Source organism: Pteropus vampyrus, unplaced genomic scaffold (assembly GCF_000151845.1).
Source record: "Pteropus vampyrus isolate Shadow unplaced genomic scaffold, Pvam_2.0 Scaffold63, whole genome shotgun sequence".
NCBI classification, from domain to species: Eukaryota; Metazoa; Chordata; class Mammalia; order Chiroptera; family Pteropodidae; genus Pteropus; species Pteropus vampyrus.
The window spans coordinates 2,108,741-2,134,984 of record NW_011888844.1 but is presented as its reverse complement, the minus strand read 5'-3'; the positions used below and the strand labels follow the sequence as shown (position 1 = coordinate 2,134,984).

Sequence of the window (26,244 nt, the reverse complement as noted above, 5' to 3'; positions counted from 1 at the left end):
TATATACAGTCATCCATTTTCTTCTGCATGCGCCTTATCTCCATTTCCATTTGCAAATTCAGATCTTTGAAGCCTCCCCTCTTTAGTCATTGTTGTCTCAATTTGTCCCTATGTATGCTGAACATTCATTACTATTTTGCTATAGCAATTCTCTTCTTATTGTTTAATCCTATAATGCTCTGTTCTTAGTAAAGTTTGCATTCCTCTGCTTCTATTTGCCTGATATTCTCCTTACTCCTAATTATGTATTTTTTTTTTTCATTTTGTTTTAGGTGAGCTGTCCCCTTACAGTATTTCTTGTAGTGCCGGCTTCGTAGTGGAATATTCCTTCATTTTTTTGTATATCTGGATAGGTCTTTATTTCTACTTCATATCTAAAGGAGATTTTAGCTGCATACATAATTCTAGGCTGGTTCCTTTCACTGAATAGTTTGAATATTTCATTCCACTCCTTTCTGGCATGTAAGGTTTGTGTTGAGAAGTCTGATAATAATCTAATAGGTTTTCTTTTATAAGTTTCCGTCTTCTTCTCCCTGGCTGCCCTGAGAATTCTGTCTTTTTCATTAATTTTTATAGTTTAATACAATGTGTTTTGGTGAAGGCCTTTTTGGGTTTAGGGAATTGGGTGTTCTATTGAGTTCTTGAATTCCGAGCTCCAGCTCATTCCTTTGATTTGGGAAATTCTCATCAACTATTTTTCTGAAAATGCTTTCTAGTCCCTGCTTATTTTCCTCGCCTTCGATAATTCCCATTCTTGTTTTCTCTCCTGATGGTATTAGCTAGTTCTTGTATTTCTCTTTTATTATTTTTCATTCTTAGTTTCTTTCTTCTTCCTTCTGATTTATTTCTAGATTTCTGTCTTCAGTATCACTGATCCTTTCCTTCATTTATTCGACTCTATTTCCCAAGCTTGCTATTTCATTTTTCACCTCTTGCAGTGTGTGTGTGTGTGTGTGTGTGTGTGTGTGTGTGTGTGTGTGTGTTTATCTCCAGAAGATCTATTCTGTTCTTTTTGAGGGTTTCAATCTCCTTGCTAAAGAACTCATTCTGCTCATCTCGTTGTGTTTTTTTTTTTTAATTCCTGAAATTGTTGTTATTACTTGTTTGAGAACTCGCTGAGGTTTTTTTTTTCAGAAGTAGCATCCTGAATTCTCTGTCATTTAAGTTGCATATTTCTATGTCTGTAAACTTTTTTTCTGGAGATTTCTCTCTTTCTTTCTGAGATTCCTTGTCACCTTGGTTGTTCATGGTGTTTAATGGACTATTTCTCTGCCTGGGCATTAATGGAAGTGTATTTTGCTTTTTGCCAGAAATAGGATTTATTATATAAAGATCTGTCTTTAACCTGTTGCAACGAAAGATTTTCTTTTGATTTCAGTGGGTGACATCTAAGCCTCTTGGATCCCTGCTTTATATAAAGCTTTAATAATGCCTTTTTTTTCTTATAGATGTTTAATCATGCTCACTACTCTCAGTCTCAGTCCCTGTCCGTGTTAGTGACAGTTTCGGTAGCATTTGCTCAGATTCTCCTGGGCTTCACAGTGTTTGGTCTCAGAGGATATGGGAGGAGAGGCCTTCTGGCTTGGGGGTTGTGGGCCACGTTTCAGCCTCAGTTTTGCAACCGCAGCTGGCAAAAATCAACTGTTGTTTCTCTTCCATCCCTGTTTCTCTGCTTTCTGCTCTGATGACCGGGCCTTGCCGCTGGCTGGGTGGAGCTTACAGTAGTCCCAGACATGGCTGTTCAGGGAACTCCCCACACCTTTTCTCTTTCCTCTTCTCCTACATGGAGCTCTGGCAGCTGCAAGAGACTGCTTCTTTATTTCTCCCAGTCTACCGCCCAACACTTGGGTTTCTAACCTGTGGTAGCTTTTATGCTCAGATCTCACACTCAGAAGTGCTGGTGTGCAGTTTGGGTGTTTTTTGTTGTTATTCTTAAGTTTTAGATGTTCTGCTTATTGTTGTTTCAAGGGTAGAGATCTGGGGACGTCTCTCACTCTGCCATGTTTCTCCAAACTCCTGTTGGCAACTTTAGGTTGCAGGTTTGTTATAAAAAGATATAATTCAAGTACAGCCAGACAGAGAGGCTCAAAAGAGGCGAATCTTCTATACTCTCTCCAGGCTGGTCACTCTTCTCTAATCTACTGTTCTTCATCAACATAGCAGCATTTTATATTCTTAAAACATACAACATCCATGTTTAAAGAAATTGAATTAGCTATATTTATTATATCTACCATTTCTATTATTTCATATGTAGGTTCTCAGTAATTTTTATTTATTTTTATTTTTTTGCTATTCATTTGGATTAACAAATTTTCTCTAGCAGCTTTATATAGGCAGTTTTAAATTAACGTACTAGATGAGAATATGTGCACAGATAATCCAAAATGGTTGGATATATCTATTTTTTTAAGAGTATAATGTGTGATTATTTTAGCAGATTTACTTCCTCAATGAGGCTAGCAATCAATCTACTTTACAAACATTATATCATATATCAATTGTTAGTGGAAGGACAAGAAAGTATACATTTTTAAGAATTTTTCTGTAGAAATTTTGTTATTAATCTCAGTTCAACATTTTAAAAATTAAATTATTCAAATCGTCTCATGACCCTCAGGTATTATAGTTAATTGACATTTTACTGTAATGGGATTTTAACTTGAGTAAAAGTTTTTAAAAAAAAATTTTCTTAAAAAGTATTATTTGAATTTTATATCTTTTTTAGCCTCTTCTTAGCATATTCATGTATTCTGAACTCAAAGCAGCATGATAAGTCTAGTGGCCAGGGATAGTAATAATTTACTCTATTTGAATAATTGATGATATTACTTTACTATTTACATTGACTATTTGATCATCACCCTAAGTAGGCATAATAGTAATTCATGGGTCTTTACTGAATATGATTTATCAAATCCAATAAATGCTTTATTGCTGGATACCACATTCCCAATACTACTACTTAGCAAGGCTGATTTGGCTTGTCATTCTCTCAGGGATACATGTTTGGAGAGAAGTAGAGGGTAAGTGGAGAATTACTCCCAAATCCTTGTGTGTCCCAGTAGAAAGTATGGTTAAGTCCAGGCTAACCTGAACCACAGCTCTCAGGACCACCTTAGTCTCTGTAAACACTCTTCAGAATCCAATTGGAGTAGCACCTATCTCATTGTGTGGCAATGCTGATATAATAAGATGTTGCTGGCTATTTGCCTTAGTAGTTTCTATTTAAAAATAAACATGCAGTTATGTAGGATGAATAAGTCTAGAGAGCTAATATACAGCATGATGACTATAGTTAATAATTTATTATTGTAACTCACTTATTCCACAGAGCGCTGCATTTTTATTATGAGAATTTTATTGTCCATAAATTTCCAAACCATACTTCCAGACCTCTGCAATGCTCTAGAAAATTTCTTTAATTTCCAGGGGAACTTTACACCACTTCTAAAATTTTCCCACAAAAGAAGTCCCTTTAAATCTGTTGCATTCAGTAAGGCAACAGGATTGTCTATGTTGGGGATATGATCTGAGTGCAAACCTATCTTGAAGTCTTATATGAAATTTTTGATGTTGATCAGCATTTCAAGTAGTAATAATGCATAACTTACTGAGATTTCATTTGTTGTTTTCGCAGATTTCAGGAAACCTTACTGTGCCTTGGATTACAGGGAGTTCTAGAAAAAGAGCAGTAAGTAATCTTTCACTTAAAGCAGCAAATGGTTTTTCCTCTGTGTTGTTAGTAGGAGTGCCATTGAGAAAACTGCCATGATATTTGTAAGTCTGGCAAAACTGAACGTCAGTAAGACTGCATCACCTCAAAGAACATATTTGAGATCATATTTATATATACTACAAAGGTAACCTTAAAATGCAGTAATCAGTGCACTGTATAATCTTTGAGTAGGTTTTTACTGTTTTAAAAAGCATTCAGAGGTAATTAATAAGATACACTTTTTCTTTGTATAGTTACCCAAGTTAATTCGATCATGTATTTGAACCATGATTGATATAATCATCTCAATCAACATTAAATAATTTACATTATTATTAATGCATTTTGGTATTTAGCAGTGATGAATAACTAATATTTTAACAATCTTATTTTGTTTTTATGCTATAACTGTTATGATTTTTATAATGTCAATATAACAAATTTTAATTAAAATTGTGTTTTCTCAAGGAATCTCATTCAGTTGGTCTGTGTAGGCCCCATAAATCTTTATTTTAACAAGTACCTCAGGAGATTTTGATGTGAATGGTCTGTAGATGGGAAATTGTTTAAAGATTTTAATCATAAAAGAAACATGAGTAGACTTTTAGAAAGGTAGCTCAAATTACTACATGTTAGATAGGTTTGGGAATACAATAAAACTGAAGCCAAAACTATTAGACTAGACAGGATTATATAGACTTTTTTCACTTCTCTTCTCCACAAAGTAGAACTATAAACTGTGAAAGTGATACAGGAGGTCACCAAAGGAGAACCCTGAAAGGTGGAAAGAAGACAACTGGTTAGGGACTTCAAGACTTAGAGGAACTACAGGGTACTTTGTCCCCACATAACAGCAGAAGTTGACACAGGCCAGGCATTTCATGACCCCCCACCTAACAAGAGAAGACAACTTGGATAGGCTAATTCCTCTCACCGATGGGATGGGAGTCCCACAAACATAAAGTGAGCTTAGCAACATTGGCCCAAGATCAGTTGGGCATCTCAGTGACAATAAACAACCAGGGGAAGTCCTCTCCTTTCCTGCTGAGTCTGAACCTCACCTCTTTTACCTGGAGACACCAGACAGCAATACCAAGGGAGATACTGCCACAAAATGCAGTATGACCCAGGAAGCTTCTTTGTCCCTGTAAGTCAGAGAATTTTTTCTCCCACTTAGAGAACCAGATGGCTTGGTTAGTACCAGCAAGAGCAATCAGGATACAATAAGCGCCCAGCCCCGGAAGTGCGCTATTCATCCCTGAAAAATGGAGAATCTATTTTTCCACCTAGAGACATTGGTCTGTTGGGTGGCACCAACAGGGGGATATTCCCACAATAATCCCCTGCTCAAGAGAAGGTTGTCTGTCCCTTCAGATTGTAGCAATAAGGATTAGTGGAGGCCTAAGTGGCACCAGACATATCAAGCAATTAAAATATCAAAATGTTCTGAAAATAAAATATCATTGGAACCACAACCCATAAAAATAGGCCAGGACTTGTCTAAACATAACTGGGAGGCTGCCTGATAAAATAAACAAAATAAATAAATAAAACCAAAATCTCCTAAATAATGGCCAAAGTGTCCAGGATGCAACTAAAAGTCACCCATCATACCAAGAACCAGGAAAATCACAGCTCAAATGATAAAAGACAATCATCTGAGCTTAATTAGGTAATAGAATTATCTGGCAAGGATTTTAGAGCATCCATTATAAAAATGCTACACTCAGCAACTACAAATTATCTTAAAACAAATGAAAAGCTAGAAAATCTCAAAAGAGCAATCAGTTATAAAAGAACTAAATGAGAATTATAGAACTGAAAAATACAATAACTGAAATTTTAAAAAATCTTGCTGGACGACTCACTATTTGAATGATAAAAAAATAGAATCAATGAACTTGAGGACAGATTAATGGAATTTACCCAATTGGAACAACTTAGAGAAAGTAGTCTAAAAATAATAAACAGAGCCTTAAAATTCTGTGGGAAATAATAAAGATTCAATATTTGTATCATTAGAGTTACACAAGAAGAGAAAGAGAATGGAACTGAAAGAATATTCAAATAAATAATGGCTGAAAACTTCCCAAGTTTGGGGCAAAATATAACACAAACCTACACATTCATAAAGCTGACTGAGCTCTAATTAAAATAAATGCAAAGACATGCATACTCAGACACATCATAATTAAACTTCTGAAAACTAAAGACAAAGAAAAAAATCTTAAATGTAGCGAGACAGAAATGATGCATTACCTATAGGAAAACACCAATTCAAATGACAGTGGTGGATTTATCATCTGAATCCTTGGAGGAAAGAAGGCCAATATTTCACATGTTGAAAGAAGATAATAGTCAACCAATAATTCTATTTGTCAGAACTGTCCTTCAGGAATGAAGAAAAATAAAGATGTTCTCAAATTAAAAAAAAAAAAAGAATTTGTTAACAATTGAACTACTATAAAAGTATGACTAAAGAGAGAAAGAAAATAATAGAAGAATCTTGAGGTACCAAGAAGGAAGAAATAACAGAAAAAGCATTAATATGCTTATCTTATCCCTCGTGAATTTTCTACGTCATAGTAGATGATTGAAACAAAATTTATAGCGCCATCAGTCTGATACTCAAGACAATGATACTTAAAACTGGAGAAGGTAATGACACCTAAACAGAAGTAAGATTTCCACATTTCACTAGAAGTGGTAAAATACTAATGCCAGGAAATGATGACAAGTTACATTATGTCTATGATAATAGCCAGATTGACCACTACAAAAGATATACAAAATGATGCACTCAAAAAATCAAAATGGAATTCAAAAATATTCAAGTAACATATATGAAGGCAAGAAAAAATAAACACAAGAATGTAAAACAGGGGAAACAAAACAAATAATAAAATGACTGGCATAAGCCCCAGTATATCAATAATTATTTCAAATATACATGTACAAAGTAAAAGGTAAATATTGGCAGAGTCGATAAAAAAAAAAAATCATGCCGTTTATAAGAAACTTGGAATTCAGTAGCATAGGTAGGTTGAAAGCTGAAAGGGAAAAATATAGCATGCAAACAATCATGAAAACCAAGAGTGACCATGTTAATATCAAATAAAATAGACATGAGAACAAAGAAAATTACTGGAGACTAAAAGGGCATTACATATTCTAAAGTGATCAATCTACCAGGAAGATATAACAATAGTAAAAGTGTACACACAAAGCAAGAGAGCTTCAAAATATATGAAGCAAAAACTGATACAGCAGGGAGAAACAGACAAATCTACAATTATAGATGGAAACTTCAACACTATCTTCTCATAAACTGGCATAACTAATAGACAAAATAAATATGGACAAAGAAGTTTTGAATAATGCAATTAACCAACAAGATTTAATTAAAATATATAGAACATATATGTATAAAACACCACACCTTGTTAAAAAATAATACACATTTTTAAAGGACCCATAGAACATTAACCAAGATACAGCTTATCCAAAACCAAATAACAAACCTCAATAACTTTAAAAGATTGAACTTATACAGAATGTGTATTCTGACCATAATGGAATCAAATTGGAAATCAGTGAAAGAAAGACAACATGGTCATTAACTAACTATATAAAATTAAATACCATGCTTCTATATAATTCATGAATTAAGAAGGAAATCTCAAAGGAAATAAAAATACATAGAACTAAGTGAAAATGAAAATACAGCATATAACATGTGGAATATAACTAAAACAGTTCTGAGAAGGAATTTTGCAACCCTACATCTGTACATTGGAATTGAAGAAAGTACTCAAGTTGATCATCTAAGTTCATATTTCAAGAAACTAGAAAAAATGAGAATGAAATAAACCCAAAGTAAACAGAAGGAAGGAAATTATAAGAGTGGAAATCAGTGAAATTGAAAATAAGAGGATAGAGAAAATTAATGAACAAACAAGCTGATTCTGGGAAAAATCAATAAAATTGATAAATCTCCAGCACAGCTAAAAAAATTAAACTAAAGCTAGGAACACAATTCTGAAACTACTACAATACTCCAAGCAAGAAATGATGGAGATCTGAACTAAGGCAGTAGCAATGAGGATAGAGAGGGAAGCAATAAACACAAAAGCTATTGAGATAAATTACTGGACTCAGTAACCAATTTGATCAGCAGAGAGAATGAATGAGTGGCTGAAATCATAGATGATTTCTAATTTTTTCTGTGGTCCTAGAAAGTGGAAGTACCATTCACTGAAATAAGGAATAAATAAATGCATTTGGAAAAAAGACTCATACAGACTCAGAGTTCCTGAGATTGGAAGGGGTTGTTAGAGTGAACTATAACACTTGCATGTTCAAAACCTCTTACATGCACACATACACCCCTTTCAAGTCCCTCTTCTCTTTAGCTTCTATGTCCATTCCTCCATCATTAATGACTCTTCTCTGTTTCTATAACACAAATGATCTAAGATCGCTGCTGTAGAGTTACTGTGGCACCCCTGTCTCTATTGCTCTTCATTTCACCTTTCCCAGCTAAGTTTTCCTAAAAACATATTCCACTAAGATGAAGCTTGAGAATGTGAATGCTTAGTTATGATAACTGCCATTCATGTATTCAGTTCAAATATTGATTAGAGTTTTACTACTATACTGTTCAATACAGTGGCCACTAGCACATGTAGCTAAGCCGTTGATCAATTCTAATGTAGCTAGTGCAACTGAAGAACTGAATTGTCACATTTAATTTAATTTAATTATTTTAAATGTTAAATTAAAATTTAAAATCTGATACATGGACTTTTACCTCTGGCCTAGGTAGAGTAATAGAGACTAGATTTATGCTTCTACCTGAAATGACTAGAAAACTTAACTAAATATGTAAAACAACAGTTTTCATAACACTAGACATCAGGCAACGGTATTAGCTATCTTTTGCTGCTTAACAATTATCACAATATTAGAAGCCTAAAATAACATGTATTTATTATCTCACAGTTTACTTGGGTCAGGAATTCAGGCATGGCTTACCTGGATTCTGCTCAGAGTCTCACAAGGATGCAATCAAGGTGTTGGCTAGGCTGTATTCACATGTGGAGGCTTGAATGAGGTTGAATATGTTTCTAAACTCAGATTGTTAGAACAATTCTTTTCCTTGTGGCTGTAAGACTGAGGCCCTGTCTTCTTGTTGGCTGTTAGCTGGAGGATACCCTTATGTACTAAAAGAGTCTGCCCACAGTCCTTGAGGCCAACTTTAGTTCTTAGAGGCTACCCACGGTCTTAGTTGCCTCCCATACTTTCTTGTCACGTAGGCTTTAAAAAAATGGCCACTTTTTCAAGCCATTAAAGAGAGTCTCTAGAGTGAGTCTGCTAGCAAGACAAAGTCTTTTGTAATGTAACATAAACACAAGAGTGATACCTCATCATCTTTGCTATATTCTGTTGGTTAAAAGCAAGTCACGGGTCCCACCATACTCAGAAGGAAGGGACTATATGAAAGCATGAAAAACAGGTGATAGGATAATGAAGTTTTCACCTTGCAGACTACCACAGGCAATGAATGAAAGTGATGCTAAAGCTTCCTGGCCCATGTTACTTCCTTGAGAAAGTCACCAGACTATGATGCAGAGAAAAGAAGCCCAGATGGAACTTGGAAGGATTACTTGAGTTGAGGAGATGAAGCTAAGAGTCCAGGGAAAATAAGATGACTGGAGTTTGCAGGACAGCTACACAGAAGAACGCATGAAATCTGCAGAAGGTTATCTTTTAAAGTCAACTGACTACTAAGTACCCATGTGTATGGAGAAAGTAAGTCTAGAAAAAGAACCATCCCAAAATATTATAACCAACAGTTCTCAGTGCTTATGTGGGCTAGGAATAGTACTTTTCCCCATCAGCCAGACTGGAGAATTTCATAATTTGTTGGCCATTGTGTAAAACACACAGAAAGCTCATTGTAAACTAAATACTGCTCTTACTCTGACGAACAAATCCTAAAAGCAAGTCTAGGAAAAATCAGTTTCCAAGTAACCTATCAGAATTCCAGAACAAAGTTAAATCTTATTATAAGAATATGAAAATATATAACATTCAACAAGGTAAAATTTACAGAGTTTGTCCTCCATAAAAAAATTATTAGAATGCAAAGAAGCAGGAAATTATGACCAATGATGAAGAGGAAAATCAGTTAAATTAAAATGACCCATAACTAACACATATGTTAGAATTAGCATAAGGGGATATTAAAACTATTATCATACCTCTATTTCATATGTTTTAAAAGTTAAGTGACAGTGTGAAAGATACAAAAAGACATAAGTAAAACTTCTAGAGATAAAAAGACAATGGCGGGAAACACACTGGATGAGATTAATGGAATATTAGACATTGCAAAAGAAAAGATTAGTGACCTTGAAGGCCAAGCAACAGAGAATATACAAAGTGAAAAACACAAAAAAGATAACTTTAAAAAAGGGAGCATGTTCCAGCCATGATGGCGGAATAGGTAAACACTATGCTTGCCTCCTCTCACAATCACATCAAAATTACAACTAAACTACAGAATAGCCATCATTGGGCATCACCTGAAGTCTACCTAAACAGAAGTCCTACAACTGGGGACACACAGAAGAGGCCACCTCGAGATTGGTAGGAGGGGCAGAGACATAAAATGGGCTGGTCCCACATCCGCGTGTAGCGGTTGAGAATAAGGAGAAATAGCACAGCTGTGGAACTGCCCCACAACCTACGGCTGCGAAAACCAGCAGAGACTGTGACTGTGAGATGAAGGGCCTCTGGAGTAGCAAACGTTCCTCTTAAAAGGGCCTGTGCAAGGACTTGCTCACTGATGGACTCACTCGCTCTGAGCTCTGGCCCTGGGACAGCCCCTTAAAAAGTGTCAGTGACATACAAGGAGTACCTGAGTTGTCTGGCTTCAGGGTGAGGGCTAGAGGGGCAGCTTTCTCCCAGACAGAATTACTGGCAGAGGACATTGTTCCTTTGTTGAGTCCTCCTCCACCAGGCTTACAGACCCAGGCATGCACCATATCTGAGTCTCCAGCAACGTAGCTAACACTGGTCGCCCTGCCCTGGTGATTCCCTGAGGCCCTACCTCCTCCAACTCGTGGTCCCACCCAAGTTACCTCCAGTGCCTTTTTCTATACAAACATCCTGTCTTGATTCATGCTGCAAAATTTCCTAAAATCTCTCAAAGGTTCATATAAACTAAACAAGTAACATTTGGCCTTGGCATGCCCCAAACCTCTTGCTGAGCAGCCCCAAGTCCAGCACTAGCAGCAGTCAGCCTCTATTTGGACCTTTGCCTCTCGAGGTACATGCAAGCCCAAAGTGAGTGGCAGCCATCTGTGGATTGCTTGGTGGCTATTGCCTGGTGGCTCCGGGCAGAGCACAGACTACAGCTGAACTTGGCCTGTGCAGGACCCCTCCCAGGAGGCCCCAGTCTGCATGCCCAGTGGCCAGCTTCGGTCTGAGTCGGAGCACCACCTGAGGTCACATGTAAAGACGACACACCCAAAAGACAGACAAGGCAAGCACTAGAGCCCTGCTAAAGTGAATCCTGCTCTGTAGGGTCAGCCTCTGCACAACAGCTTCTCCACTGGTTATGGCCAGTCATCATAGCCAATCAGCCCAAGAGTCAATCCCTCCCACTGATGAAAGACAGCAACCAAGGCTCAACTACAATAGGAGGGCACACACAACTCATACAAGGAACATACCTGGACCATCTGGCTAAGGTGACCAGGAAAGACTGTGTCACTGGGCCCCACAGCACATCTACTACATAAGACCAGTTTACTAAGATTGAGAAACATAGCAGCCTTATCTAACATAGAAACAAACACAAGTAGGCAGCCAAAATGAGAAGGTAAAGAAACATGTTCCAAACAAAAGAACAAAACAAAGCTCCAGGAAAAGAACACAACATAATGGAGACAAGTAATCTACCAGATGCAGAGTTCAAAACACTTGTTATAAAGATGATGAAAGAACTTAGAGGAAGAGTAGAGGAACTCAGTGAGAACTTTAACAGAGATAGAAAACATAAAAGTATAGATAGAAAACAAAAAAAGAACCGGTCAGAAATGAAGAATACAATAACTGAAATGAAAAATATCTTATGAAGGATTAACAGTAGATTACATGAAGCAGAGATTGAATCAGTGATTTAGAAGATAAGATAGCATAAAATACCTAATCAGAAAGCAATAAAAGAATTTAAAAGTATGAGGGCAGTTTAAGAGGTCTCTGGGACAGAATCAAGCATACTAACTAGCATCATAGGGATACCAGCAGGAGAAGAGAGAAAGCAAGAAATTGAAAACTTATTTCAAGAAATGATGAAGGAGAATTTTCCTAACCTGGTGAAGGAAATAAGACATACGAGCCCAGGAAGCACAGAGAGTTTCAAGCACGGATCAGCACAAAGAGGCCGCCACCAAGACACATCATCATTAAAATGCCAAAAGTTAAAGACAAAGAATCTTAAAAGCAACAAGAGAAAAGCAATTAGTTACCTACAAGGGTACTCCTATAAGACTCAGTGGATTTCTCAACAGAAAATTTGCAGGCTAAAAGGGATTGGCGTAAATATTTAACATAATAAAAAGTAAAGACCTACAACCAAGATAACTCTACCCAGGAAAGCTATCATTTAGAATCGAAGGACAGACAAAGAGCTTCCCAGACTGAAAAAAAAAAAAAAGAGCTAAAGGAGTTCATCATTAACAAGCCAGCATTTCAGGAAATGTTAGAGGGATTTCTTTAAGAAGAGGAAGGAAAAAGAAAAAGAAATGATCAAAAACATGAATAATAAAACGGCAATAACTACATATTTATTAACAATTAGTTTAAATGTAAATGGATTAAATGCTCCAATCAAAAGATAGGGTAGCTGAAATGGATAAGAAAACAAACCCTTACATATGTCGCCTACCAGAGACTCACTTCAGATTAAAAGACACACAGAGACTGAAAATAAAGGGATGAAAATGATGTTTCATGAAAATGGAAACAAACAAAAACTGGAGTAGCAATTTTTATACAAGACAAAATAGACTTTAAAACAAGGACTATAACAAGAGACAAAGAAAGACCCTGTGATCCCACATCTGGATATTTATTTGAAAGAAACCAAAACAGTACTTTGAAGAGACATGCGCATCCATATGTTCATTGCAGCATTATTTACAATAGCCAAGATATGGAGGCCACCTGTGTATTCATCAATAGATGAATGAGTAAAGAAGAGAGGTGCATATACACAATGGAATATTACTCAGCCATAAAAAAAGAATGAAATCTTGCCATCTGCAACAACATGGAATAACCTAGAGAGTCTCATGCTGAGTGGAGTCAGAGAAAGACAAATGTCATATGTGAAATCTAGAGAACAGGATAAACAAACAAATAATAGAAACAAGGTTATAGATATAGAGAGCATTTTGATGGTTGTTAGATTAAGGAGTGAGGGAATGGGTGAAGGGGGAGGGGATTAAGAGGTACAAATCTGTAGTTACAAAATAGTCATGAGGCTTTAGAGAAGAGCATGGGGAATATAGTCAGTAGTATTATAATAACCATATATCATGTCAGATGGGTACTGGACTTATTAGGGTGATCATTTCATAAGTTATATAAATGTCTAATCACTGTATTGTACACCTGAAACTAGTATAATATTGTATGTCAAGTACAATTGAAAAAAAATAAAATATAAAAATTTAAAAAAGTTAAAGTATCTGTTCAATGTGGAACAATTTCAAGCAGCCCAATATATGTGTAATTGAAATCTCGCAAAGATTTGGAGGGGAGATAGAAAAAATATTTGAATAAATAATGTATGAAAATGTTTCAATTTTGATGAAGTTATAAACACACAGATTCAAGAAGCTCAATGAAGCCCAAGTAGAAGAACCACAAAGGCATATTATCAAAAAAAAAAAAAAATGCTCAATACTGTTGGCAAAGAGAAAAATTTAAAGCAGCCTGAGAAAATATACGTTATGAATAGAGAAAACAAAGTTAAGGATGACAGCAAGTTTCTCATCAGAAAAATATAAATGAAAAGAGAGTGACACCATATCTTTAAAGTAATAAAAGAAAAGCTGTCAACCAGACTGTTAAGCTCAACTACAATATTCTTCAAAATTGACCATGAAAAAAAGACTTTTTCAGATATACACCAAGTGAAAGACCTCATCTTCAGCAGACTCACACTATAATAAATGTTAAAGGACATCCTTCATGCAAAAGGAATATAGTCCTAAATGGAAATTTAGATCTACAAAAGAACAAAGAGAACTGGAAATGTTAACCATATGGGTAAATATATAAAAATTATTCTTACATATATATCTCTAAAAATAACTGCTTGTTAAAAAAATAAAAATAAAAATAAATAAAAATAATGAATTTAATGAAATAATCGCAATGTAATGTGATACTAATAGAAATAAATATAAGAAAATATGTGACAATAGAATAAAGACTTGGGAGGCTAGAAAAGGAAGTACACTACTATAAGGTTCTCGAACTAATACATGAAGTAATTTATCATGTTAAGATAAACTATAAAATGTTAAAGATGTATACCATAAATCCTAGAGCAATGATCTCATCCAGAGATGATTTTATCAAACAGAGAATATTAGCAATGTCTGGACACATTTTTGCTTGTCACAACTTGGAGAGGTGATATTGGAATCTACTGGCAGACTCCATGGCTGCTGCTAAACGTTCTCCAGTGTATAGGACAGACTCCCACAACAAAGAATTACCTAATCCAAAAATATTAGTAATGCTGCTATTGAAAAATCCTGCCCTAAATTAACTATTGCAACCAATTATAGCTAAAAAGCCCCAAAAAAGTAAATAGATAAAATAATAAAAATAATGCAATAGTTGTTTCTAAAAAGTAAGACAAAATAGTAAGGAAAACTAAAGGACACATGGCACAAAGTGAAAACAAATAACAAGATGATAGACAAACTTATCCAAGATAATAATTACATTCAATGTAAATGACCCAAACATGCCAATTAAATTTCTAGATAGTCAAATTGGATTAAAAAATATGAGAACCAAATATGCACTGCCTATTAGAAACTCACTATCTAAATACACAGATAGGTTATATGGTTATATTGCTATCAGGTAAATATTAGAACAAAGATTTTAACAGGGATAAAGAAGGTCATTTGTTGTTGACAAAGTTAATCTATCAAGAGGACTTAATAGTTGTAATCATTTATGCACCTTATAACAGAGTTTCAAAATATATGAAGCCCAAACTGATAGAACTACAAGGAGAAATAGATGAATTACCAACTATACTCAGAGATTTCAACACTCCTTTCTCAAAGATTGATTTAAAAATGTACACAGGAATCAGAAGATGTAAATAACAATTTGATTTAATTGACAATTAAAGAATTCTCTGCCAAACAACAGCAGTCACAAATCGTTTTCAAGTGTACTCATTACATTTTCCAAAGTAGACCTAATTATGGGACATGAAATTTTAAAAATTTTAATAAATTTCAAAGGTATTAAGTTATATGAAATATGTTCTCTGACCACAAAAGAAGTAAATTAGGAATCAATAACAGAAAGATCTGAAAGATATCTAAATAGTTGGAAAATAAATAGCACATTTCTGAGTAATAATGGGTCAATGAAAAAAATCAAGAGAAATTAGAAAGTATTTTTAAATGAATAAAAATGAGAAAAACATTTAAAAACTTGTGGGATGTTTTGAAAGCACTACTTATGGTGAAATACATAGCACTAAATGCTCATATCAGAAAAAAAAAATAATCCACAAAATGTTTCAAATCAGCGACTTCAGCTTCCATTGCAACCCAATGTAAACAAAACAACTCTCAAAGTGGTAATCAATAAAAGAGAAAATGGGCATACAATAAAGAAAAAAATTAAAATAATAAGATATTTTTTTTTGGTGATAAAGTCAAATTATTTATTATTTTTTTCAAGTTACTGCAATACATATACAGAATATGATGTAATACTGGAGATATTCTGGTTGTGTTCCATTCAAGTTGAAACCAAAGAAAATTTTTTTTTTACCAGTATTTGCATTACTAGGCAAAGAGAGGGATGTGACAATTGCTCAAAAATCTTAGTTGACTTTCTAATTATGACTTCAGTTTTTAAAAAATTTATAGCTACTTTTTGGGTTACTATTTTTTTTCAATTACAGTTAATATTAAATATTATATTAGTTTCAGGTGTACAACATAATGATTAGACATTTATATAACTTACAAAGTTATCCTCACGATTAATCTAGTACCCACCTCACACTAAACATAGTTATTACCAATTATTGACTATATTCCCCATGCTTTGCTTTACATCTCTGTGCCTATCTTTTAATAGACTTTATTTTTTAGAGCAGTTTTCGTTCATAGCAAAATTGAGTGGAAAGTACTGAGATTTCCCACATATCTCGCACATGTATAATCTCATTATCAGTATCCCCCTCTAGAGTGGTACAATTGTTACAACTGATGAGCTTACATTGACATACCATAATAACTCAAAGTCTGTAGTGTACATTAGGGCTCATTCTCTTTTTTTATTGAAACTTTTCTCCTTGCTTTTTCTAAAATTTAATTTTATTATTAATTTCGAGTATACAGCATATTGGTTAGACATTTATATAGTTTACAAAACAATCCCCCTAATTGCTCTTTCTCTCCTCTGGCTCTCCACCTAACCATCATATTAATGCTAACTGCATTTCTCTGCCATGCTCCCCAACCCTGTGACCATCTATTAATTACTAAATTTTACTTCTTTAACCCTGCACTCCTTTCTCCCAGCCCCCCAGCCACCGCCCTTCTGACCATCACCAGATTGTCTTCTATATTTGTGAGTCTGTTTTTGTTTAGTTTGTTCCTTTTGTTTCTTAGATTCCACATGTAAGTGAAATCATATGGTATTTATCTTTCTCTGTCCAACTTATTTCACTCAGCATAATAACCTCTGGGTCCATCCATGTCATTGCAGATGGTAGGATTTCATTTTTTTTAATGGCTGAGTAATATTCCATTGTACATATATATTCCCTCCAATAACCACAAAAATATTGCCTATGTCTATGAGTTTTTGTTTGTTTGTCTTGTCTGTTTGTTGCTTTCAGTTTTATATCCCACATATAAGTGAAATCATACGGTTCTCAACTTTTTCTGTCTGACAAATGTTGCTTAGTGTGATAATCTCAAAATCCATCCATGTTGTTGCAAATGGCAGTAATTTATGTTTTCTTATGGCTAAGTCATATTTCAATATATATATGTACTGCATCTTCTTTATCCAATCATCTATCAAAGGGCACTTCAGTCATTGCCATGTCTTGGCCACTGTGAATAATGCTACTATGAATATCAGGGTGCATATATCTTTGCGCAAAATGTTTTCAGGTTTTGGGGATAAATACCCAGAAGAGAGATTGTCGGATAATATGGTAATTTAATTCTTAGTTTTTTGAGAAACCTCCATACTGTTTTCCATAGTAGTTGTAACAATTTGCATTCCCACCAGCAGTGTATGAGGGTTCTTTTTCTCCCACAATCTCTCCAACACTTGTTATTACTTGTCCTGTTGATCATAGCTGTTCTAACAGGTGTGAGATGGTATCTCACTATGGTTTTGACTTGTATTTCCCTAATAGCTAATGAAGTTGAGAGCCTTTTCATGTGTCTGTTGGATATTTTTTTTGTCTGTTCAGGTCCTCTGCCCATTTTTTTAATTAGGTAGTTTGTTTTCTATTGTTGAATTGCATGAGTCCTTTGTATATTTTGAGTATTAGCTGTTTATTGAAGACGTCTTTTGCAAATATTTTCTCCCATTCAGGTGGTTGCCTCTTTGTTTTGTTAAAGGTTTCTTTTACTGTACAGAAGCTTTTTAGTTTTATATAGTCTCATTCATTTATTTTTTCTTTTATTTCCATTACCTTTGAGGTCAAATTCATAAAATCCTCTCTAAATCCATGGTCTATGAGTTTACTACCTATGTTTTCTTCAATGCAATTTATTGTTCCAGGTTTTATATTTTGGTCTTTGATCCATATTGAGTTAATTTTGGTGTATGGTGGCAGGTAGTAGTCTAGTTTCATTCTTTAGCATGTAGCTTTTCAATTTTCCTAGCACCATATATTGAAGAGGCTTTATTTTCTCCACTGTGTGTTCTTGGCTCTTTTGTCAAAAATCATTTGCCCATGTATATGGGGGTTCATTTTTCGGCTTTCACTTCTGTTCTATTCGTCTGTGTGTTTATCTGTGAATGCTATGATTTCATTGCTATCACTTTCTGGTACAATTTGATGTTAGGTAGTGTGATACCTCCGCCTTGTTCTTTTATCTCAGGATTGCTTTGGCTATTCGGGTTCTTTTGTGATTCCATACCAATCTTATGATTATTTTGTTCTATTTCTTTTAAAAAAAATGTTGTTTGGATTTTGATGGGAATTTCATTAAATCTGTGTATTGCTTTGGACTTTGGCCGTTTTATCTATGTCGATTCTTCCAATCCATGAACACGGAATATGTTTTCATGAACACAGAATATGTTTTCATTACTTGTGACTTCTTCAATTTCTTTAAATAATGTCTTATAGTTTTCAGGGTATAGGTCCTTCACATGTTTTGTTATGTTTATTCTTAGGTATTTTTTGTTGTTGTTGTTGCAATTACAAAATGACTTTTTTTTCATTTTTTTTCTGAAAATTCATTATTAGTGTATAGGAACGTTACAGATTTTTGTATGTTAATTTTGTATCCTGAAACTTTACTGTATTTATTTATTATTTCTAATAGTTTTCTTGTGGAGTATTTAGGGTTTTCTATATCGAAAATCATGTCATCTGCAAAAAGTGGCAATTTTTTACTCCATTCTCAATTTGAATGCCTTTTATTTCTTTCTCTTGCTTGATTGCTAGGACTTCCAACACTATATTGAGTAAGAATGGTGAGAGCAGATAGCCTTGTCTTGTTCCTGATCTTAGAGGAAAAACTTTTAATTTTTCACCATTAGGTATGATATTAGCTGAGTGTTTTTTGTATACGGCCTTCATTATGTTGAGGTACTTTCTTCTATACCCATTTTATTAAGCATTTTAATCATAAATGGGTGCTTTATCTTGTCAAATGCTTTTTATGCATCTATTTATATGATCGTATTCTTTTTATCATTTATTTTGTTTATGTGGTGTATCACATTGATTGATTTGAGTATGTCGAACCATCCTAGTGCCTCTGGAATTAACACAACTTGATCTTGATGTATAAATTTCTAATGTTGTATTTGATTGACTAGAATTTTTGTTTAGGATTTTTGCATCTGTATTCATCAAGTTATTGGTCTGTAGTTTTATTTTTTTGTGTTCTCCTTACCAGGTTTTGGTATCAGAGTAATATTAGCCTCAAAAAATGAATTAGTTAAGCATTGCCCCCTCTTCAATTTTTTAGAAAAATTTGAGAGCAGGTATTCAATCATCTTTGAATGTTTGGTAGAATTCACCAGTGAAGCCATCTAGTCCTGAACTTTTACTTTTTGGAAGTTTTTCAATTTCCTTACTGTTGATTGATCTATTTAGATTTTCCAGTTTTTCATGATTCAGCCTAGGAAGGTTGTGTATTTCTATGAACTTGTCCACTTTTTCTAGTTTATTGAGTTTGTTGGCATACAATTATTCACAGTATTCTTGTACGATCTTTTGTATTTCAGTGGTATCTGTTATAACTTCTCTTTCACTTCCGATTTTGTTTGTTGTGCCTTTTCTGTTTTTTTTCTTTGTGAATCTAGCCAGGGTTTTGTTAATTTTGTTGATTTATTCAAGGGGCCAGCTGTTTGTTGCATTCATTTTTTTCTATTGTCTTTTTGTTCTCAATTTCATTTCATTCTACTCTAATTTTTATTTCCTTCTTTCTGCCGATTTTGAGTTTCATTTGTTCTATTTCTGGTTTTTTAATATGCGTTGTTAGGTTGTTTATTTAGGATGTTTTATTTTTCTTGAGATAGGCCTGTAATAATATGAACTTTGCTCTTATTACTGCTTTTGCTGTATCCCAAAAGTTTTGATATTTTATATTTTCATTCTCATTTGTTTCTATGTATCTCTTGATCTCTCCTTTTATTTCTTCTTTGACCCAGTGGTTCTTTAGTAGCATGTTGTTTAATCTCCGCATATTCGTGGTTTTCCCTGCTTTCATTTTGTACCTGATCTTCAATTTCAAAGCATTTTGGTTGGAGAATATGTGTATTATGATTTCAATCTTCTTGAATTTGTCGAAGCTAGTTTTATGTTTCAATATATGGTCTATCCTTGAGAATGTACCCTGTGCACTAGAGAAAAATGTATAATCTAATGTTTTGGGATGAAAGCCTCTGTAAATGTCAATTATATCCTGTGGATCTATGTGTCATTTAAAGTTAACACTTCTTTATTGATTTTACTGTTTGGATGATCTATTTATAGCTGACTGTGTTGTATTAGATCCCTTACTATGATTGTGTTTTTGTCACTTTCTTCCTTTAGTTCTGTTAGTAGTTGCTCTATGTATTTTGGTGCTCCCTTATTGAGAGCATGTATATTGGTAAGTGTTATGTTTTCTTGATATATTGTCCACTTTATCATTATGATCATTATGAAGTATCCATTTTTGTCTTTCATTACCTTTTTTAGCTTGAGGTCTATTTCATTGGATATGGGTATGGCTACACCTGCTTTTTTTCTGGATGCCATTTGCTTGTAGTATTGTTTTCCATCCTTTCATTTTGAGTCTATATTTGTCCTGCAGCTCAAATGTGTCTTTTAAGGCAGCATATGGTTGGGTTTTGTTATTTGATCCAATGTGCACTCTGCCTTTTTATTGGTGAAGTCAGTTCATTTACATTTAGGGTAATTATTAATATAAGAAGCTCTATATAGCCATTTTGTCTTGTGTTTTGTGATAGCTTTGTGTCTCCATTGTTTTCTTGTCCTTGTGTTTCTCTCTGTTATTTTAATTTGGTGATGTTTTATGGTTTTTCCCTTTGTTCTCTCTTGTTTTATATTATGTGTCTCAGTTCTGGATATTTCATGTGTAGTTACCACTAAGTTTATATAATGGCAAGTTTTATATATATACAGTTGTCCTTTTTCTTCTGTGTGACACCATTTCCCTTTGCAGATTCAGATATTTACTCCCTCTCGTTTTTTTGTTTCTCTTTTCTCAATTTATCCCTATTTATGCCATACATTCATTTTTTATGGTGTAGTAGCTGTTGTCTTCTCTTTTAAAAATATTTTTACCTCCTTTAACCATTACGTAATATTTAAAGTTAGAATACCCTATTGTAAATAAGGGTTGCAATATCCTGTTTCTGTCCATCTATTAGTCATCTTACTCAGCTTTTTTGTCTTTTTAGTATTTTTTGTCCTTTTGTTTCAAGTAGAATGACTCCATTCAGTATTTCCTATAATGCAGGACTTGTCGGGGAGAATTCAATCAGGTTCTGTATGTCTGAAAAGGTGTTTATTTCTCCTTCATATCTAATGGGGAACTTTGCTGGATATATTATTCTTGTCTGATAATTTCTTTCTTTCAACAATTTCAATAATTGATTTCACTCCTTCCAAGCTAGTAAAGTTTGTGCTGAAATGTCCAATGATAATCTAATGGGTTTTCCTTTATATGTTCTCATCTTTTCCCTGGCTGCTTTGACAATACTTTCTTTGTCATTAATTTTTGAAAATTTTAGTATAATGTATCTTGAAGAAGGCCTTTTTTTAGGTTGAGATAATTAGGTGCTCTGTTTGCTTTTTGGATTTGAAAATCCAGTTCTTTCCATAGGTTTGGGAAATTCTGTTGACTGTGAATATACTCTCTGTTCCTTTTTCCCTTTCTTCTCCTTCTGGTATAACCATTATTTTTATATTGCTATTTCTGATTGTGTCAGATAGTTCTTGTGGAGTTCTTTCATTTTTTTTTTTTTTAAATCTCAAGTTTCTCTCTTCTTCCATTAGAACAGTTCTATTTCCTAAAGTTGCTATTTCATCCTTGATCTCTTTATGGAGTTCTTCAACTCCAGAAGTTCCATTTGGGTTTTTTGTTTGTTCGTTTGTTTCAATATTTTTGGTAAAGTATTCTTTTTTTTTTAATTGCTTTTGTTTCCGAGTTCATTAAACTGCCTGAGATTTTTTTGTATTTCATTGAGTTTTGTCGGAACTGTGATCTTGAATTCTCTATCACTTAAAGCACATATAACTATATCATTAAGTTTATTTTCTGATATTTTTTTACTTTTCTTTCTGAGCTGCCTCATTACCTCAGCTGTTCATGTTATGCGACGAATTATTTCTCTACCTAAGCATTTATGAGAATGAATTATTCTTTAAAAAAATTACTATTATTAAGAATGATCTCTCAGACGAGAAAACATAGTGTAGATGATAAAGGCTTTGTTTATCCCTCTTGCAACCAAATCAAAGTGTGACAAAAATACAGAGCAAACAACAAGGGAAGTTGCCTGGGATCTAGATGAATAGAAACACTACAACTAGGGAGAGAAATAATTAATCAACGTGCAATGATAGCAGGTAAGAGGATGCGAAGCCATGAAGCTTCTTGGTCCAAGTGGCTGAGTGGGACAGCGGCTATGGCAGTGGCAGCTGGCAGCTACAGATACCTCTTAAAGGGATCGTGTCTGCAAATGAACTTTCATGGTGACAGACCTGCTCACTCAGTGCCATCGCATGGTTGGCTGCATGGAGTGCACCAGGAACTTACAGGGGGCACTGAGTTGTTGAAATGAGGGCCACAGGTGAATCTGTCTCCTGGGAAGAAGTCCTGGTGGTATCCATTGGTCCTATGTTGAGCCCCCTCCCTCCTACTGTGCAGGTGAAGCGCTGCCATAGCTGAGAAGTCATTGAACTGGATAACAGAGGTCACTCTGCCCAGAGGATTCCCTGAACTCCACTTCCCCCAACTCGTGTCCCACACAAGCCACATTCAGGTGTGTCCTCGGCTGTGAGACTGGTGCTCCTTGCCGAGCCATGCCAAGACTCACCCTGGTGGCAGCTGGCCTCGTTTTCTGGTGTGGTTTTTTTTTTTTTAGGCAACTATAAATACAACATCGGTGGATTGCTTGCTGAATGTTAACAGATGGCCCCAGAGGGGAACACAGTAGGGCTAAACTTGGCTTGCGACTGAACCCCTCTCAGCACTGTGCCACTGGATGTCTACTACAGAAAACCATGGTAATAAGACCAGGAGACTTAAGAGCTTTGCTTAGTACATAGAAACAGACACAGAAAGGCAGCCAAAATGGGAAGACTAAGAAGCAGAAATCATATGAGAGAAAAGAACAGAGTTCCAAGAATAATGGAGTCAAGCAATGTAACAGATGCAGAGTTCAAAACACTTGTTATAAAGATGCTCAATTAACTTAGAGGAAGTATAGATGAACTCAGTGAGAACTTTAACAAAGACATAGAAAACATAAAAATGGAAATGGAAATTATAAAAGGGAACCAGTCAGAAATGAAGAACACATCTGAGATGAAGAGTATATTAGAGGGAATCTACAGAGTGGATAAAGAAGAGGATCAAACCACCAATATAGAGGATGGGGAAGCCAAAGACACCCAATTAAAATGGTAAAAAAAAAAAAAAAGTAATCAAGAATATAATAATAAATTAATGAGCCTATTGGACACAAATAAATGTAAAAATATCCATGTCATAGAGGTACCTGAAGAGAGAGAACACGAAGTTTACTCTATATTGAAGAAATAATGATGGAAAATTTCCCTTACCCAGTGAAGTAAATAGACATACAACTTCAGAAAGCTCAGAGAGTCCCATGAAAGAGGAACTCAAAGAGGCCCACGCCAACACACATCATAATTAAATTGTCAAAGGTTAATATGAAGAGAGAATCTTAAAAGCAGCAAGAAAAAAGCAGTTAATTCCCTACAAGGGAGCATCCATATGACTGGCAGCTGATTTCTCTATGCAGGACAGAAGGGTTTGGCACAAAATATTCAAAGCGATGAAACCCAGGATCTACAACCAAGAATACTTTATCCAGCAAAGCTATCATTTAGAGTTGAAGGACAGATAAAGAGCTTCTTAGACAAAAATAAGCTAAAGGAATTTATCATCACCAAGCCAGTTTTCAGGAAATGTTAGAGGGACTTCTTTAAGAAGAAAGAACATGTATCAAAAACATGAATAAAGACTGGTTATAACTACACTCCTATCAAAAATTACCTCAAATTGGAAAATAATTAAATGCTCTAACAAAAAGATAGAGTGGCTGAATAGATAAGAAAACAAGATTTCTACATATGCTGCCTAGAAGAGATTAACTTCACATTAAAAGACACACACAGACTAAAAGGAAAGGAATGTAAACAGATATTGCCTTGATGGACCTAGGGGTATTGCATTGAATGAATTAAATCAGATAGAGAGAAAAATACCACATGATTTCACATATATGTGGAGAGGATGGCATAAAAGGGCAAAGGGATTAAGAAATACTAATTGGATTGGAGACATATGGCGTAGTGAGAGATGTCCCCAGATCTCTCTCCTTGAAACAACAATAAGCTGAACTTCTAAAATTCAAATAAAAACACACAGCCTGCACACCAGCGTATCTGAGGTGGGATATGCGCATAAGAGTTACCGCAGGCAGAACCCCAGGAGTCGGGCGATAGACTGGGAGAAACAAAGAAGCTGCCTTCTGCAGCCAGAACTCCTTGCAGGAGGAGGGGAAAGGGAGAAGGTGTGGCAGGTTCCCTGAACAGCCCTGCCTGGAAGATCTGTGAGCTCCAAGAGCCTGGCAACAATGCCCAGGCATCAGCATAAAAAGGAAAGAAGCGGGAAAGGCAGAGAAACAAGAGTTCATTATTACCAGCTGAGGTTGCAAAACCTAGGCTGAACCACAGTCCCCATCCCCTAACTCAGAGTGTCCCTCCCCACATTATCCTCGGAGACTGATGCGGAGCCCGATGGGAATCTGAGCAAACGCTACCGAAACTGTCGCTAGCACTGACAGGGACTGAGACTGAGGCTAGTGAGCATGATTGAATATCTATAAGGGAAAAAAGAAGGCATTATTAAGACTTTATAAAATCAAGATCCAAGAAGCTTATATGCCACCTACTGGAAATGAAAAGAGAAACACCTTCTTTGCAACAGGCTAAAGAGAGGCCTTTAAGTAATAAATGTTTCTGGGGGGGAAAAAAAAAGTAGAGTACACTTTGATTGATGCTGAAGCAGAAAAATACTCCATTAAACACCATGAACAACCAAGATGACAAGGCAGCTCAGAAAGAAAGAAAAATCTCCAGAAAATAAGCTTACAGACATAGAAATATGCGACATAAATGACAGAGAATTCAGGATGGTACTTCTGAAAAAATTCAGTGAGATGCAAAAAAAAATCACATCAACAATTTCAGGAATTGAACAAACAACTAGATGAGCAGAATGAGTTCTTTAGCAAGGATATCGAATCCCTCAAAAAGAACCAAATAGGACTTCTAGAGATGAAGAACACATTGCAAGAGATGAAAAATGAAATAGCAAGATTGGAAAATAGAGTCGGCCTAATGGAGAAAAGGATCAGTGATATCAAAGACAGAAATCTAAAAATAAGGCATACGGAAGAAGAGAGAAACCAAAGAATGATAAATAATGAAAGAAAAATACAAGTATTAGCTGATACCATCAAGGGAGAAAACATAAGAATAATGGGCATTATCGAAGGTGAGGAAAAGGAACAGGGACTAGAAAGCATTTTCAGACAAATACTTGAAAATATTTCCCAAATCTATCGAATGAGCTAGAGCTTGGAATTCAAGTCAACAGAACAATCAATTCTCTCAACCCGAAAAGGCATTCTCCAAAACATGTTGTATTTATCAAAAATCAATGACAAAGAAAGAATTCTCAGGGCAATCAGGGAAAAGACAATGGTAACTTATAAAAGAAAACCCATTAGATTATCGTCGGAATTCTCAGCAGCACAAACCTTACAAGCCAGAAAGGAGTGGAATGAAATATTCAAACTATTAAGGGAAAAGAACTACCAGCCAAGAATAATGTATCCACAAAGCTCTCCTTTAGATATAAAGGAGAAAAAAGACCTTTCCAGACATACAAAAATTGAGGGAATACTCCACTATGAGGCCTGCACTACAGGAAATCCTGAAAGAGGTCACCTCAACTAAAACGAAATGACAAAAAACAAAAACAAAAAACAAACAAACAAACAAACAAACAAACAAACATAATTAGGAGTAAGGTGACTAGCAGGCAGATAGAAGCAGAGGAGTACAACCCTTAAAAGAACAGAGCATTATAAGCTTTAACGATAAGAAAAAATTTGCTATAGCAAGACAGTAATGAACGTTCCGCATACATAGGGACAAACTGAGACAACAGTGACTGAAAAGAGGAGGATTCAAAGATCCAAATACACAAAGG

General features: G+C 35.0%; 1 protein-coding gene across 1 annotated transcript in view; it reads left to right on the top strand.

The window, feature by feature from the left end:
- Nucleotides 1–26,244, top strand: part of HDX (highly divergent homeobox) — a 180,034-nt gene that overhangs the window by 60,046 nt on the left and 93,744 nt on the right. Inside the window, exon 4 of the mRNA XM_011361148.1 lies at nt 3,641–3,694. Within this exon, the coding sequence (XP_011359450.1) occupies nt 3,641–3,694 (54 nt within the window). The remainder of the gene's footprint in view (nt 1–3,640; nt 3,695–26,244) is intronic.